This window comes from Elgaria multicarinata, chromosome 8 (genome assembly GCF_023053635.1).
Source record: "Elgaria multicarinata webbii isolate HBS135686 ecotype San Diego chromosome 8, rElgMul1.1.pri, whole genome shotgun sequence".
NCBI classification, from domain to species: Eukaryota; Metazoa; Chordata; class Lepidosauria; order Squamata; family Anguidae; genus Elgaria; species Elgaria multicarinata.
The window spans coordinates 47,308,187-47,324,159 of record NC_086178.1 but is presented as its reverse complement, the minus strand read 5'-3'; the positions used below and the strand labels follow the sequence as shown (position 1 = coordinate 47,324,159).

Below are 15,973 nucleotides of genomic sequence, written 5' to 3'. Positions count from 1 at the left end.
TTTAAAATTAGACCCAAGGTCTGATTAGATTGATAGAGTGTACTGAGTCCAAAACAAAACATGATCTATTGTAGATGGACGTAGGGGTTATTTAGAATAAAAGGTATAAATGGTAAGGTTGTATCTTATGACTATGGCCTAATCTACACTAAGCAGGATATTGCACTATGAAACCAGTATGAAAGCAGTATATAAGAAGCAGGAGCCACACTACTGCTTTATAGCGGTATTGAACTCCACTGACAACTGTTGGGACCCATTGACACATACCATATACTGCTTTCATGGTGCTATATCTTGCCTGGTGTGGCTCCTGCCTTTTATATACCACTTTGATATCGCTTTCATAGTGCAATATCCTGCTTGGTGTAGATCTGGCCTTAGGGGCGGGAAAAGGAACGAAAGGGGAATGAACTGTAAAGTTATGCATCCATTCTTCATTGTACATAGCTAGTTCTTTGTCCAGATGTGTAAGAAACGTGTGGAGAAACCCTTAAAAGGACTTTCCTCAGAAAAAGGGAGGGATGAAGGCAGCCAGGGTAGTATGTATGGGAGCAATCCTACCCATGTTTAGACAGGGAAAAAAAGTCTTACAACTCCCAGCATTCCCCAGGCAGCACCTAGGCGTCCTTTCCCCCTGTCTAAACATGCCTAGGGGTGCGCCTTGAAGGAACCAACTACGTTTCTGTAGAGTCGGAGCCAAGGGAGGCCCCGCCTGCGTTTCGCAAAACTCCGCCTCGGTTTCTATGGCAATTCGGATGCGGCGCAGGCCAAGCGGGGGAGAGGGGTGGCGGGTGGTGATCAGTGCGGCCGTGGCGGGGCTGGCTGTCTCCTCAGCGCCCACCCCTCCCGCGTCCCACGGGCGCGTCGGCTTTACCGTTGACGGTCAGCAGCGCCCTCATCTCTCTGGCGCCTGGTTGTTTGTTACGTTCCTCTCCCTCCGCGGCCTTACCGGGGCTGCTGCTGCTGCTGGCGGCCAGTGGTGGAGGCCGCGCGGTCGAGGCGGTGTCTTCTCTACCTTCGGACAGAATGGAGGCTGTCCAGACGGCCACCCCGACCCTTGGGTGGGTACTCGCTCTGGAAGCGGGCAGCCCCCCACCCCTTGCCCAACAGCGATGACTCCTGCCTGATTCTGGCAACGAGATTTCGTGTCCTCTGGAGACCTCTGGCGGAAGCCCCGATGCTTCACAGTGCCTAGTGTGGCTGCTTCTTGGCGACTGCACGTGTGCACGGGCATCGTGTGAATGGGGAAACTGGTCTGGCATAAGTGGAGACAAGACCGTTTGGACACGTGGTGGCGTTGGTATCTGTCTCTGTGTGTATAAACGGATGGGCTGTGGTGTGTTTGTGGCAGTGTGTGGAGGATTTCTTTATCGCACTCTCTCACACCCCTTGGTGTATTTTTATTTTTTATTTTTGATGTAGAAATATATATAGTTTTTAACTTTTGTAAGCTGGTTTTAAAACAAAAGTGGGAATAACAACAACAAGTGTTTCCTGTTTGAGTGAATACCAAATAAACATAGATTGTACTTGGCATGTGTGTGTGTTTGCCAGTGTTTGACACTAGTAGCTTGCTGTATGGTGTACAGAACATAGAAGTGTTATGATTGCTGCCCCCTCAGTTTATGTTTAGCACCAGAATCAGGAGTATAGGCTTTCATACATACCAAGATTGCCTACTGCAGATATGTACCAAGCAGTCGATCTGTGTACCAGCAAGGGGCCATGGGAGGTTGTATGGAAGACCGTAAGGCTTGAGTGTCATGGTACTGAAGCCTTAGAAACATCTTGTCACAGGTAAACTAATTGGTATGTGGTGTGTCATATACAGGTACTGGTGTTTACCTGTCACAAGTACTGCAGGCTATTTGAAGGAGCAGTTTTTATTCGTCACAAATACACTGGATTATCTGACAGGTTTACTGTAAAAATCTGTTGGAAAATAAATAGATGGCTAGTTAGAGAATTTGTATGTTTTTATTGTGTATGTGTTTGTTTTTCTTTGTGGGAAGTGTTTGGGCATATTTTTTGAGATTTAAGTAGCAGATGAAATTGTGAAGAGGCTTGGGAGTTTTTTCTTCTGTGGGATGAACACATGTGTCATTCAAGTGTGATTATTGGCAATGCAGGCTTGATATTTCTATAGAGACAGGCATAGTTGTGTTTATAGTGGCTTAGTTGCATGATTTTTGGTTACGTTTGTCCTCCTTTCGTTTGTGTGCTATGGATGGCAGTACTTTATTAATTAATTGGACTCACACTTTCTAAAATTTGTCTTAACACAATTTGTTTTTAAAGTTTTTGTAAACCTTGATCTAAGAGCACTTAAGAGGTGCAATATTTATTTAATATATAAGATTTCAAGCTGGGGTGGGCATCTTGTGGCTCTCCTGATGTTTTGGCCTGCAAATCCCATCATTCCTCACCATTGGCAGTGTTGGCTAGGGTTGATGGAAGTTGTAGGCCAAAACATTTGGAGGGCCACAAATTGCCTTCAGGAAGATTATTTTTCTACTCTTCGTTGGTTCATGCCCTGTGAAGACTGATTAGTGCAACTTAATTCTTTGTTGATCTTTGGGATAGTTGTAGTGATAACCCTTTCTAATGCTATATTATACTGTGCTCTTGAGGGCTTGTCCAGATGACACCTTCATCTGCTCTGTTGCTAAATGGGAGGGCATTGTACAATAGAGATCCCAAAAGTAGCATAGGAATTTTATGCAACAGTCACCTCTGCTGATGCTATGCTTCAGTTTGGACTAGCAATGATTAGCAGTGGATTTAGTACAGTTCCTATATAGCTTTGAGAGTATTAGGTGTGCTTAATCAGCATGCCTGCCACTTGAAAAATCCTCTTACAAGAAGTGCACTAATTGCACAATACTGTGGTATGTCTACTCAGAAATAAGCCTCATTGAATACTCCCAGATGAGTATGCCTAGGATTGCACCCTATGTATATTTACTTGCAAGGGAGTCACTTTATAAACTTCCCAATGTTTGTTTGGGATTGCAGTGTTAGATTATCGTTGTTTGGTAAATGAACTTCAGTGGCTCTTCCTAATGATTTCAGAGTGAAGAAAGATGAAACAGGAGATAGCATATCAAGAGGAAACTCCTTCCATGGAGAAGGAAGAGAAGAAACTGAAATTGAGATTGAACGAGAATCTTCTCTTGATTATGATGGTGATGAAGAAGGAGAAGAAACTGAAGATTATGAGGAAGAATGTAGTGAACAGCAAGATTTATTTAGTGAAGATCTGAACAATAACAAGATTGAACGTAAAACTGGTGTGCAAGAGTGGCCAGATGGGTCTAGCTATAGAGGACAATTTGCATTTGATCTAAAGCTTGGATATGGAGAATTTGCGTGGGACAATGGTGAGGTAAACTGGTTTAATATTTTAAAAGTGTTTATATTGTATGTTCTTGCAGCCAAAACATTGTTATTATTGTACATAATAGTAATAAGAGTGAAGAAACAAGCTAAAGGTTGGGGAAGGTTGTCGCAGAATGTTTGCGATACCAAACATATCAGTTATTTTCCTATCCAGTCACCACTCCACATGTATTTCCATTGGTGAAAATGGTGGGAAATCTGTGTGTGCAAACATGTTTTAGGAAGAAGGTGGGAACATAATATACTGTAGATGGTCTCCTCCTTTATGCTCCATTGCACTTTCTCAGAACAACTGAGAACTTCCTTTAAATTATTCTATATGATACCACATTTAGACAGCAAGGGTGCCTATAGAAGCATTCTTGGAGGTTGTCCTATGGTATTTATTAGAATCCCTAGAGCACATGTGGGCAACTTGCGGCCCATGGGCTGCATGCTACTCTTGCAGGAAGAATCATCTCCATGCATTTTCCTCCCCAGGTACATAGTGCTCCTCCCAGCTTGTCAAACAGCTATTTGGCATCCTGGGAAAGCACAATCACAATGAGGAAGAAGAGTCATACCAGTGCACTTCGCCCCCCCCCCCCCCCATGCAGTTTACACTTGTGCCTGCATACCAATTAGTTGTTGGTGGGTAGAGAGGGGGTCTGTGCTTCTTCATTCCAGCATGGAGAACCTTTGAAATCGTCTGGTAGTCCATGAATGTGTGTGTGTTTGCACCCAGGCATTGCAATGCCCACTGCCAACTCTAGCCAGACTCACTGGCACGTGGCCTCTGAGTGCCCCCACCAGCTGCATGTATTGTATGGGGGATGAAACGTGTCCACCCACGTCAGATTCACCAGAAAATGAGCTTGAATATTTTCAGAAACCATTGCAAGACCATTTTTGGTTGGGTTGTTTTTCAGTGGTCAGACTTAAGCTTGAAAGAATCTGTGATTTTGATGGGCCTGTTCAGACAACACGCTAAGCCATAGTTAGAGCACTAACCCTTATGTAGCCACCATGGTTAGGAATGGTTCACATGGCACACTAAATCATGGTTCACACGATACACTAAGCCATAATATTTAGCTCATAACACTTAACCATCATGGTTTAGCATGTTGTCTGAACAGAGCCGATATATATCTTCATCTAATTAGAAACATAAGAAGCTGCCTTATACCAAAATTGACTATTCTAAATAACAGTAGCTCTGTAGACACTGTCTAGATGCTACCTGATGCATCTAGCTGGAGTCGCTAGGGTTTGCAACTGGGACTTTATACATGAAAGCATGTGCATTGGGTTGTGTTCTCTGCCCTATTTTTTAATTATAATTTTATTTGTATCTGGTGTTTTATATATATATAATCTGTCCTTAGCAGATGTGTGGGGTGCGCTAGAAATGTAAATAATTGATAGCTCTTGTCCCCAATCCAGATATCCCTCTGCCCACCTGTTAACTGGCAGAACAGATAATCAGTGTTATTCTGACAGCACTGATTCCCTGAGCATAGAGGAAGGAAGCAAGAACTGGTGCTTGAATTAAGATCCTCCATAAGTATTCAGTGTTGATCATATGTTGATCTTATGTACAGGCACTCCCCCCCCCCCAGTCTTTTGCACAGCTTTGTGTTTTACAACTTAACTGGTTACCATAAATGAAAAGGAATTCCATGCAGCAAGTGAGTGGGCCGTTGGTGGATGATTCTGTCGCTTTTCCGCCAACCCACTTGGCGGTTGGCATGGAAAAGCAGTGGGCTGGTGGAGGAGAGGTGGATTGCTTTGTCCTTCGTCACCTCAGTTAGTATCTTTTTTTTTTTTACTAGCACTTCAAGTTACTGGTCATCTGCATTTCCATGCTGACTGTGGAGGAGCAGACTGCTGCCTTCTTAGCAGTCTGGTAACCTTTGTGGATTTATTAACACAGCTGCTTTTGCCTACGTGGAATTTAATCCAGAAGGGCGTCATGCTTATAAAACCTGTGTCTGTATACTGATTGTCCATATTTGGCTTTATTGTGAATAATATTCACAAATGTGCATGTTACGTAAATAGTTCAGACCTGTTACTTTCATATATTCTATTTAGTCTTTTTGTCAAGTAGGTTACTCCACCTTCATTGTTTATGCTCGATAATACTTACTTGAACAGGGCTGAATAAATATAACATTATAGTGGGTGTACACTTTTATTTAGTTTTTCTGATTACTTTCCTTTTGCAAGGAAAGTAATTCACAGTAATAAATGTAATATTAATGAAATTTTCCAGGACTGTAAATCCTGGATTGAACAAGGTTACTAGCTTTGTTTGAACTTTATCCTCCATATATTCCACTTTTATTAAATGTAATTCTCAATATGTTTCTGTGGAGTCATTTCCACAGGAAGAAGCCAAGTGGAATAAGCCTCCCTGACTTGCAAATGAATGTTCATACCCTGTTCAAAATATTAGTTAAATCCTCTCTTTATTTCTTTCCACAGTATTCTTTGGGAGAGTGCAGTGGTATATACTTGCAGTCAGTTGTGGCCTGCCACTGCACTTCACCTATTTCCTGTTGACTTTCTCTGAGAATCATCAAGAAATATTTTTTGCTACCTGGTTAATTTGCCTACATGTCTGTACTGTGTGCACAGATGGCCGATTTTCATTTCTTGCTCTGGTCTGGTGGTGCTTGAATGTGGGGAGATGCTTTTCAGCGTAGAAGGAAGACTGCTGGGAGGGGGAAGGTAAAAGCCCCCCAAGTGTGTGATTGGAATAGTGTACATGATGTTTTGGATCTTGGACATATTTAGAAATCTTTAGATCATTTGGGCATGCAAACTGTTAGATAGGCTTTATAAAATATTCTTAGATTCTGCTTGTGTTCTCTCTCTCTCTCTCTCTCTCTCTCTCTGACTTAAGGTAAGCATTGCTTCACACATTGGCCAGTTTCAGTTGTCATGGTTAAATTGTGGTTTGTCTATCAAGTAGTGCCTTGGGTTCACATGCTCTTTCGGAGTTGTATGCAATATAATTTATTATTATTATTATTATTATTTATTACATTTATATACCGCCCATAGCTGAAGCTCTCTGGGTAGTTTACAAAGTTTAAAACATTAAACATTGAAAATCGATATACAAAATTTTAAACCATAAAACCATAATATACTTGTGGAAAAAGTAAAAGAAATAGTGTTTTTTTGCTTGTGGTTGTGCAGACGGTAACAGAACATTTGTAACTAGCAAAAGCAACATCTAACATAATAAAGTCATAATGAGTTGGCCAAGTAATTGTGCAATGGCTTGTGTAAAGACTTGCAAATCCAAGTACTGGATTTGACACTTGTACCTGGATGATAATGGGATTTCTGCAAGCAGTACAAGCTTTGTGCTAGCAGAAAGACACCACTAGATGCAACCCTGTATCAGTGAGTATTTTCATATATTTTGTTGTTTTACAGTTTGTGGATAGATTGCCTTCACAAGCAATACAAAATATAGAAATTTGTTTGTCTTGCGGTGGTGATGTGTTCCTGTGACCTGTGCGTTTAAATCTTAGCATTTGCATAATTTTCTCTCTCTTTTATTACAGAGATATGTTGGGCAATTTTATAAAGACCACCGTCATGGCAGAGGGGTTTACTTTTGGCCTGATGGCTCTAAATTTACAGGGTCGTTTTATCTTAGCCGTAAAGAAGGCTATGGGACCATGGAATTTAATGATGGAAGAAGATTTCAGGTAATTAGAAAGTTCTAATCACCATAGTACTACCACATAGTAAATATAAAATGGATAAATAATTCAATAAATAATTTCAGAATCCTTTTCTGTTCAAATTTATCAGAAATGTTTCAGAATTAGTACGAATTTGCTTGTTTAAAATAGAAAAATGAATATATTTCAAAGTTGGTTGATGTTGGATATCCATCTTGAGCTGGAGAACTGCAGTCAATTTGCACAGAATTTAGAAAATGTGTAAAATCGGTGGATGCAGGTAATGGCTATGCAGATATACGTGGTCTTTTCCCTGCATTGTTCATTCTTTGGCATAAAAAAGCAAGCTAAAATGGAGAGGTGCATCCCAAAAAGTTTCCATGTACAAAGTTGTAAATACCCAACTTTGTCCGATGTCCCTAGAAGTAGGAGTAGTTGTAGGGTTGCTGGATGAGTTGCTGGATGAGGGCTACTCCCCCCAGCCTTTGTTCTTCAGCTGACACTTGTATAAACTGTAGCTCAAACCCTGATTGCTTCTTCCTGCTTCCTCTTCTCCTACCCCATGTTTCAAGTGAGCTGTCCGCTAGTTGTTTTTCTCCGTGTTTTGCATGACTATCTGCTTAAATATTTATTCAAAGCTTTGTTATTTTAAAAAACCCAATCCTTGTTGTTATTGTTAAACTTGAAAATCTATCTGCAGAAGGTTGGGGAGATGGCTTGCTGATCGATGAAAGGGCAACTCAGATGACATGACAAGCTGAGGTTAACCTAAAATGGAAGCAAAACTTCTACTCATTCCTAAGGAGAAGGGAGGGGAGAGCATGAGTCCAAGCTTGAAATGTTGGTTTAGTGTTGCAACTGAACAAGGGTGTTGGGTGTGAGCCTGTGGGGCACCCTGGGTTAAAAGGCCTTTTGAAATTTACAACACAGTTTTGATTTTTTCCCCTATGTTCTGCTGCTTGCCCCATCTTTCTCCAGCAATTTTTAGTTTAAATCCATTAGGTAGATATTGTAAGCATTAATATGCTAGGGGAGCACATTTTAGAATAGGGGTAGAATTAGTTTTAAGTTTAGCAGAATGAAAATGAAATAAAATACAAAACTATGTGTGAGTTTTATTGCATTCATTTGGTTTATTTTTATTTATACCCCTCTGTTTGGTCCACCACACAACCTGAAGCTGACTTTCTTTGAGTTTGTCTAATATAATATTAAATTGTATCTAAAATTAGATGTAATTTCAATTTCTTCAACTTCTTCTTTAGTGTTGTGGATCCTACCTTATCTGATTTTAGGCATGAGGATCATACCATTGACTGTGTTTTGGTAAAGTGAGAGCAATTTTGTAAGTTGAATTAAATTATGTTATTTGGCTCGTGCTTTTCTCTCACAACTTCTGTTTTGAATATGTTTTCTCTGCTAAAGGGGCTTTACAAGGCTGATGAGCGTTTTGGACCGGGAATTGAAACTCATCCAGACGATAGTCAAGATGTTGGTTTGTGGCATCGAAGCCATATAATTAAATTGTGTACAGAAATGTCTGGATATTTTACTCTTTCGGATTTTCCAGAACTCAGTCTATATTTTGATGCTGAGTCCAATAGAGAGTATATTTCAGAGGAGAGCAGTACAAAGTGGGATCTGAATGAGGAGAATGACCCATTTTTCTACGACTACAAGCATCTTCTTTTAAATGATGATAGCTACACATTGCCTGAAAATATGTACATATACTCAGTTGATGCAGATCATCTTCCTCTTCCTCGTTCTTTCCTGAAAGAGTTTGATTTCCAGTATTTTAAGAAAAGGAAATGGTTGGCTTATGAAAAACTATGGCCTATAACGAATATAACACCTTTTCTGATCAGGATGCAGAAACACACATATAGATATAGGTAAGCATTGATGTGTGGGATGAAGTAGATCATTGAGTGTAAATTTGATAGTGGCACTGAAATCCTATTACTTATTACTTTTTCTTATGCATTTTCAACTTACGTGATTTTTTTTAAAGCTTACACTAGCCTTTCCCAACCTGGCTCCTCCATATGTGTTAGACTACAACTCCCATCAACCCCAGCCAGCACAACTATAGGCCACCACATCTAGAGGGTGCCAGGTTGGGAAAGCCTGGCTTACGTCATGTCCTTTCAGCTGCTGCCAAATTATTGTGTAAACATAGAGCTTCCTTATAATTCCTTATAATGGGCCTGAATCATTGTTCACTCATTGAATCATTGCTCACTCATTGTTGCACTCATTTTCTTCCCCAGCTGCCATTCATGGTGATAGTACTTGTCAGGCAGTTCTTTAAAATCTTCCTCCTTTTAATAGCCCTACATCATTGGCTTAGGAGATAGGAAGGAGGGAGATGGAGAGAGTCTGAATACCTGTTTTTTGGTTAGGTGTGACTCTTTGGTTGGGTTTGGACGATCAGCAGGGGAAACAACACAGTTTTGGTTGTTCCCCTGCCCACGCACGTGCTGGTTGTGTAACCTCGATTACGCTAATTACCCATGCTGTGTGTGGAGTTGCTGTGTCGTTGAACCCTGTCTGCAGGGCGGGCATAGTGACTTTTCACCCACTCCACAACTCCTACTGCAAGCCATGGGCTGTAGGGTGGGTGAAAATCCCTACACCCGTCCTGCACACTAGGTTTGGATGACAGGGTTAGCTGCAACGTGGTGTGGGTAATTAAGGTAATCCCAGTTGTGCGACCTGCATGGTTGAGGGAAGCAACGGATGCCTCCAAACCTGGCCTTTCTCTCTTTATCGAATCATTTGAGGCCATTGTCTCAGTGCTGTTGGAAGAAGGGAATTTGCACGGCATAAGGCTCTTCATATTTCTTTTTCAAAAACCCTTCTCCCTGTCTACTAGTTTTATGTGCAAAGGGTATATATATCACTTCTATACCACCCAATAGTCAAGGCTGTTGGGAAGTAATAAATAAAACAAACAAATAAATACATAATTTTGTATGGAGGAGCACTCAGCCATGTGTTACCTCATCACACATACACTTGGAGTCTGAATGAGTACAGTTGAGATATAGTTTTACTACCTCAGAGAGGACTAGACCAAAGACTGATATGTGCAAGTGAGGAAAGGGCTTGGGGAAAAGGGCCCATCCTTCCATCTCAAAAGAGTTTTGGGGAGTCAAAATCACTGAGACTATAAATACTTGTATTGGCTTTCTAGCCGTTTTGTGTGTTTTTCTTACCTGTAGGCATTGTCAGAAGGACATAGACTGGGATGCTAATTTAATTCTGGAAGGCCACCGGAATGGCTTTGGAGCCAAAGGTCTCAAAGAGCTTGCTGCCGAGGAACTGATTGAGAAGTCAGGAGAAGGAGATTATAATAGAGTTTGTGAGCTTCTCAGGGACAACCTGGTCAACCCAGACATAGCGGATATACATGGATATACTGCCCTTGCTGCTGCTGCTGTAAGACTCCAAATCTTACTATGTATTATCCCGACTTAAGACAAAATAGGCCTTATTTAATTCCCTACTGTGACGGCATTCTTCTCTTTTAATAGTAACTTGAGAAAAAAAATGCTGATAAACTTCACAATAGCAGTTGTGAACATGAGCAGCATGTTAAGGACAACTTTCCTACTGAACAGCATACATAGACTATGGCCATAGCTACATGGGGCTTTATCCCGGGGTGATTCCCGGGATCGTCCCTGTGCGTCCACATGATGCACAGGGGGTTCCAGGATCAGGGAGGGATGATCCCTCCCTTGTCCTGGGATCTTGCCCTCCACTTTGGCCCCGGTTTTTCTGCGGTCCTGGGCTGAGCCCGAGACTGCGGAACTTGTGGCCAGGCACTGTGGGTTGACCTGGGTCTGCACGATTCCTCGCGAGGAGCCGGGAGCTGCACCCATCGGGGGTAGGGTTGGGGGAGCAGGGAAAGTAATTTAAATTTAAAAAATTACTGTTTGCGCATGAGCGTTTGTGCACTGCTGCCCCTTTAAGTTAAAAGAAATGGTGGGCGCGACACCTCTCCTTGTGAGGTTGTCGCGCATCGCATGTAAACAGAGGAGGGATCTCACGATAAACACATCTTGAGATCTTCCCTCCTCTGTTGCGGGCTAACCGGTCGGTCTAGCTAAGGCCAGCATCTATGTACTGAGTCGACTCTACAACTTGAACTTCTTTTCAAACTGGGGTTTTAGAAGAATACTAGGATTAAGAAAATTGTATTATTTTGTATGAAAATAACTCATAGTTTCCTTGTGCAGCTGAATTACCAGGATGACATCATCAACCTCCTTCTTGATAGTGGGGCTGATGTGAATAAATGCAGCGATGAGGGATTATCAGCTCTATCTATGAGCATTATTCATTATTTCCCAGCAGAATCTTTTCAGTCCAATATTGCTGAAAGGATCACCAGTAGAAGAGAGGTCAGTCCTTCATAAATCTGTAAGTCTAAAATACAGTTCCATGAAATGCCTAATCGTTTCAATTTTTTTTTACAGTTGCTTCAAATTTATACTATTTACTTGCTACTCACTCATAATTTGTGAAGCTGCAAGACAGAGCATCAGAAATCTGCTTGCAGCTCAGAGAGGATGGGGTTGAGTGAATTGCCCCTATGGTCCTAGTGTTAGGAGTGGAATTGAGCACATTATCATAGTTATGCTCTCTGTAAATGGATGTGTCCCTATTTTAGATGGTTATAATGTGCTGTATGTGGAGTTGTCCATGAAGATGGTTCAGAAACTTCAATATATGAAATGCCCTGTTACCTTGGTAAAGGGCATCACTCAGTATAGTCCTGGGGGGCTTCCACACACAGTCTTCGGGGCGCCCCGAAAGCGCTTCAGGGCGCCCCGAAACTCCTAGTGTAGCTACCTGATCAGAAGAGACGGAGGAAGAGGCGGCGGCGGCGAAAAGTTCCCAGGGCTCGGCGGCTTCCTTGCCACCGAGCCCAACTCCCCGCTGGCCTCCTTCTGCCGGCGAAAGAGCCACCCGGGTTGGAGAGCTCGGTGGAAGAAGGCGGGCTCTTCCGCCGAGCTCTCCAACCCAGGTGGCTCTTTCACCGGCAGCAGGAGGAGGCCGTCAAGGAAGCCGCCGAGCCCTGGGAACTTTTCGCCGCCGCCGCTTCTTCCTCCGTCTCTTCTGACCAGGTAGCTACACTAGGAGTTTCGGGGCGCCCTGAAGCGCTTTCAGGGCGCCCTGAAGACTGTGTGTGGAAGCCCCCCTAGTACAGCAAAATTGAAAGAACTACATTGCTTACCATTTCGTCTTGTTCCGAGGCCCAATGGAAGGTGCTTGTTTCACTCTTTAAAACCCTAATACTTCCTCCCATATGAAGCTCCATAAAGATTGCTGGTGAGGTTCTATTCCAAACAACATCTTGTTTGGATGCCATGTTGCTATCCAAAAGTAGGAGCCGGGCTTTTCAGTGGAAGTCCCAGAGCTCCAGAACACCCTTCTGCAAACTTTTAATTTCCTCCACGCCCATTGATGTCATTCTGAGAACTAGAAAAGATGCTGTTGTTTTGGCTTGCTTTTGAGAGATAATTTCTACAGGTACTGCTGATTTTATTACGCATTTTCTCATATTTGTTGTATTGTTGAGGTTTGAATTTTAACTGCTTTTAGCTGTTTCATTTACGATTTTATGTGTATGCTACTTTGAGATCAGTTACTGAAAAATGGTACAGAATTCCAGAAGTCTGCCCGTTTACATTTTGCATGTTTGCTTACGTGGTTTGATGAGTTTTTTGTGATTATTTTTATTGTTTTGTTTTTCATAATAAAATAAAATTCAATACACCTTGATTATTATTACCATGTTTTACATATACTGGAATAAGACAAAAGATGAAGATCTTTTCCAGGAGTAATTTTCTCTGCAGTCAAGGAACAGCTTGTGATGAAAAACTAAAAGCAGATTTGAAGGACGGGTACATGTATGCCTCGAGCACCTTAATTGGGGGGATTCTTTCGTCTTTGTCAGGTGGCTCATTTATAGAAAAGCAAGCAAGCAAGCTAGAAAGGAAGTAAGGAAGCCAAAAACAAGCCTTGAGTGAGGAGCAATTCAATAGCAGGGATGCTCTAGGCCAGCCTTCCTCAACCTGGGGCGCTCCAGATGTGTTGGACTGCATCTCCCAGAATGCCCCAGCCAGCTGGCTGGGGCATTCTGGGAGTTGTAGTCCAACACATCTGGAGCGCCCCAGGTTGAGGAAGGCTGCTCTCGGCTTTTTAGGAAGAAAGCTAACATTTGAAATCATTGTGCAGGGCAATCACTGCCAGAACACTAGAAATTTGAGATACCTGGGCAATGGCTCACAAAAGTCTTTGTAGTTCCCCACTCCCTCTCCTTGCCCATATGAAACTGATGCCCCTGCTTTTTTTAAAAAAAGTATCCATTATATTTAAGCATTTCTTTAAAAGCGCACACTCTGTTTCAGTTCCTCCTAGATCCTATTAAAACCTTAGACATATAAAGGCATCCCCTTGATGTTTCAGATGCTAGAAAGGTCTTTCTGTTAGATTTCTATATTTTTTGTAGCTTCATGTTCTGCCACATGGTCCCCAGTATTTGTCCCATTGCTCTCTACTGATAGATCTCTGAGAGCTCCTTCATAAATAAAGTAAATATACATAGCCAGTATATACTTTGAAATTTAGAAATAATTTTATCCGTAACGAAAAAACCCTCTATTAATATATGCATTGCCTCTCTCATGTTGCATGTATAGGAGCAAACTTATTTACTTCTGGTAAGAGTTGAGTAGCAGTCGTTGCCACTGGATATTTTGGTCCCTTATAAATAGCTGCCCATTATCTAGTAAGTTGCATAAATGATAAGTACTCTGCCTTATGTTCCATGGAAGAAAGACAGGATATAAATGAAATAAAGGAATGAGCAAAATGCATTGGATTATTAGATGGCACTTTTTTGTAAAATTTTGGAAGAAAGTACCTCAGGTCAACCGTTTAACTATTTTGAATGAAAGCCTAATAGTGTTAGTGTGAATGAGAACGTGTTAAAATCAAAACAGATCCACATAATCCAGTGATTCCATGTCAGGACACAGCCACGCATTTTTTGAAGCAGTTATGTACTTGGTTTTGTGTTTTATATAGGTACCAGAAGCCATAGAAGAAATATCTACAGTCTCTATAGGATTTTCACAATGCGAGGATTCTCAGCCATCTCAAGCTAGTACCTACAACAAAATGTCTTCAAGTGCCAGCCATGCATCACCTGCTGAACTCCCTACTGAAAAAGCAGAATTTGTCGCGGATGTAGAGGTTAAGTCATCAGAAGATACAGAGGAAACTATTGGAAGAAAGAGCTCTGGGACAATTTGTGGTATTTACAATTTCAAGATTAAGGTTTCACCAGAAACCATGCACCGTGGTGCCGTTGTTCTTAGCCACCACATGTTAAAAGTATCTGGCTTACCTGACAATGAGATTGTCCATCATGAAGGCACCGTGAGAAGAATGGCAGTATCGATAACAGAGTAAGTGACTGTAGAAGAACACAGAGCAACCATCTGCCACCATTGACCACATTAGTATTGGTGTCTGGGCCCTCCTCAGGGTGGATAGTTTACACAGAGAAGCTAGTAGATTATACAGTGAAGAGGTTCTCCGAAGAACCATCAAAGGTCTTTGCATGGTGTCTCCTGCCCCACCTCAAACTATTCAGAGTTTGAGGTGGGGCAGGAGTGTGCAGCAGTGGTGTGTGTGGTGTGGTGGAGGAATGCATTAGGTTTTTGCTGAGCAGTGACGGAGAACCCGTGTTTGTGCCACTAGAGGAGTACTTTCAGTTTTGTGAAAAAGACTGGTAACACCTGCTGAATTCATCACACACACACCCCAACCCCAGCAACCTCTGTAATATTTTAACTGTATGTGAAACATAGATCAGGCTGAGATAGCACCTCCGGTCATCATCAGGATCACTCATAGTTTTGAATGTGGATAAAAAGGCCACTATATCCACCAGTAGCATCTAGTCCAGTCTTGTGCAGAATTCCAGAGATCTGTGCATGTAGCAGCAAGCTGCTGTTCCTTGATCCCTCTGTTGACTAGTGAAAGGGAGAGATTCAGGTGCTCCTTTCTTCCTCTGACATCCAAATGCTCAGTGAAGGGGAAAAGGAGGACTTGGACTTCCTTCCCATTTACTGGCTGGGGGAGGTAGACAATGTTTATATCTAGACATGGCTGCAAATTTTTATTAGTCCAATTACTGATCTGAATTCTTAAAAAGCACATAAAACCAAGATTTTGAGTGCACAAAACTTAGCCCCATATTTCTGAACCATGTTTCAAATCTCAAGGTAACAAAAAATATGCAAGTTGGCTTTGTCAGCTGTGTAAGGAAGGCAGTTGTGCTGTGCTAGTTGTTGAGTTTATTAGCCTTTAGTTTAAAATGCTTCAGCCAAATGCAAAAACAGGCATTTTGCTGTTGTAAGAGAAGCGTTGATGGGTGGCTTGATGAGAGATAGCAGATTACATGTTGCACTTTACAGCAATAATATTCTTGCAACTGTTAGTATGACTTGTAGAACAACTGCTACAGTTTAGTGAAATTTTGAAAGCTACCAAGAGGCTTAAGTCATCACTGTGAATTTCAGGTCTCTAATCCTACCTAGGGATTTGTTTCCTGGTTCTCACTGCTATCACAATTTAGCAAAGTGACTTAACTCCAGTTCTTACATTGAATGTGGTCCAAGGTATTCTTATTGTCTAGCATGAAATATAAACAATATCTTCCTAGCAGTGAGCATTGGGCATACAAGTTAGATTCTTATCTATCATCAATATAGTAGAACAGCATCACCACTTCCAGGTTTAGAAGATGATCTGTATCTGGTTGAATGACTATCCTCATTTCCAGAGGCAGGTTTAGA

The 15,973-nt window shown here is 41.8% G+C and overlaps 1 protein-coding gene across 1 annotated transcript in view; it reads left to right on the top strand.

The window, feature by feature from the left end:
- The first annotated feature begins 1,690 nt into the window (after positions 1-1,690).
- Positions 1,691-15,973, top strand: part of ANKMY1 (ankyrin repeat and MYND domain containing 1) — a 39,757-nt gene continuing 25,474 nt past the window's right edge. The window contains exons 1-7 of the mRNA XM_063133225.1: positions 1,691-1,800; positions 3,076-3,388; positions 6,966-7,112; positions 8,514-8,983; positions 10,316-10,532; positions 11,336-11,500; positions 14,196-14,578. Of these exons, the coding sequence (XP_062989295.1) occupies positions 1,691-1,800; positions 3,076-3,388; positions 6,966-7,112; positions 8,514-8,983; positions 10,316-10,532; positions 11,336-11,500; positions 14,196-14,578 (1,805 nt within the window). The remainder of the gene's footprint in view (positions 1,801-3,075; positions 3,389-6,965; positions 7,113-8,513; positions 8,984-10,315; positions 10,533-11,335; positions 11,501-14,195; positions 14,579-15,973) is intronic.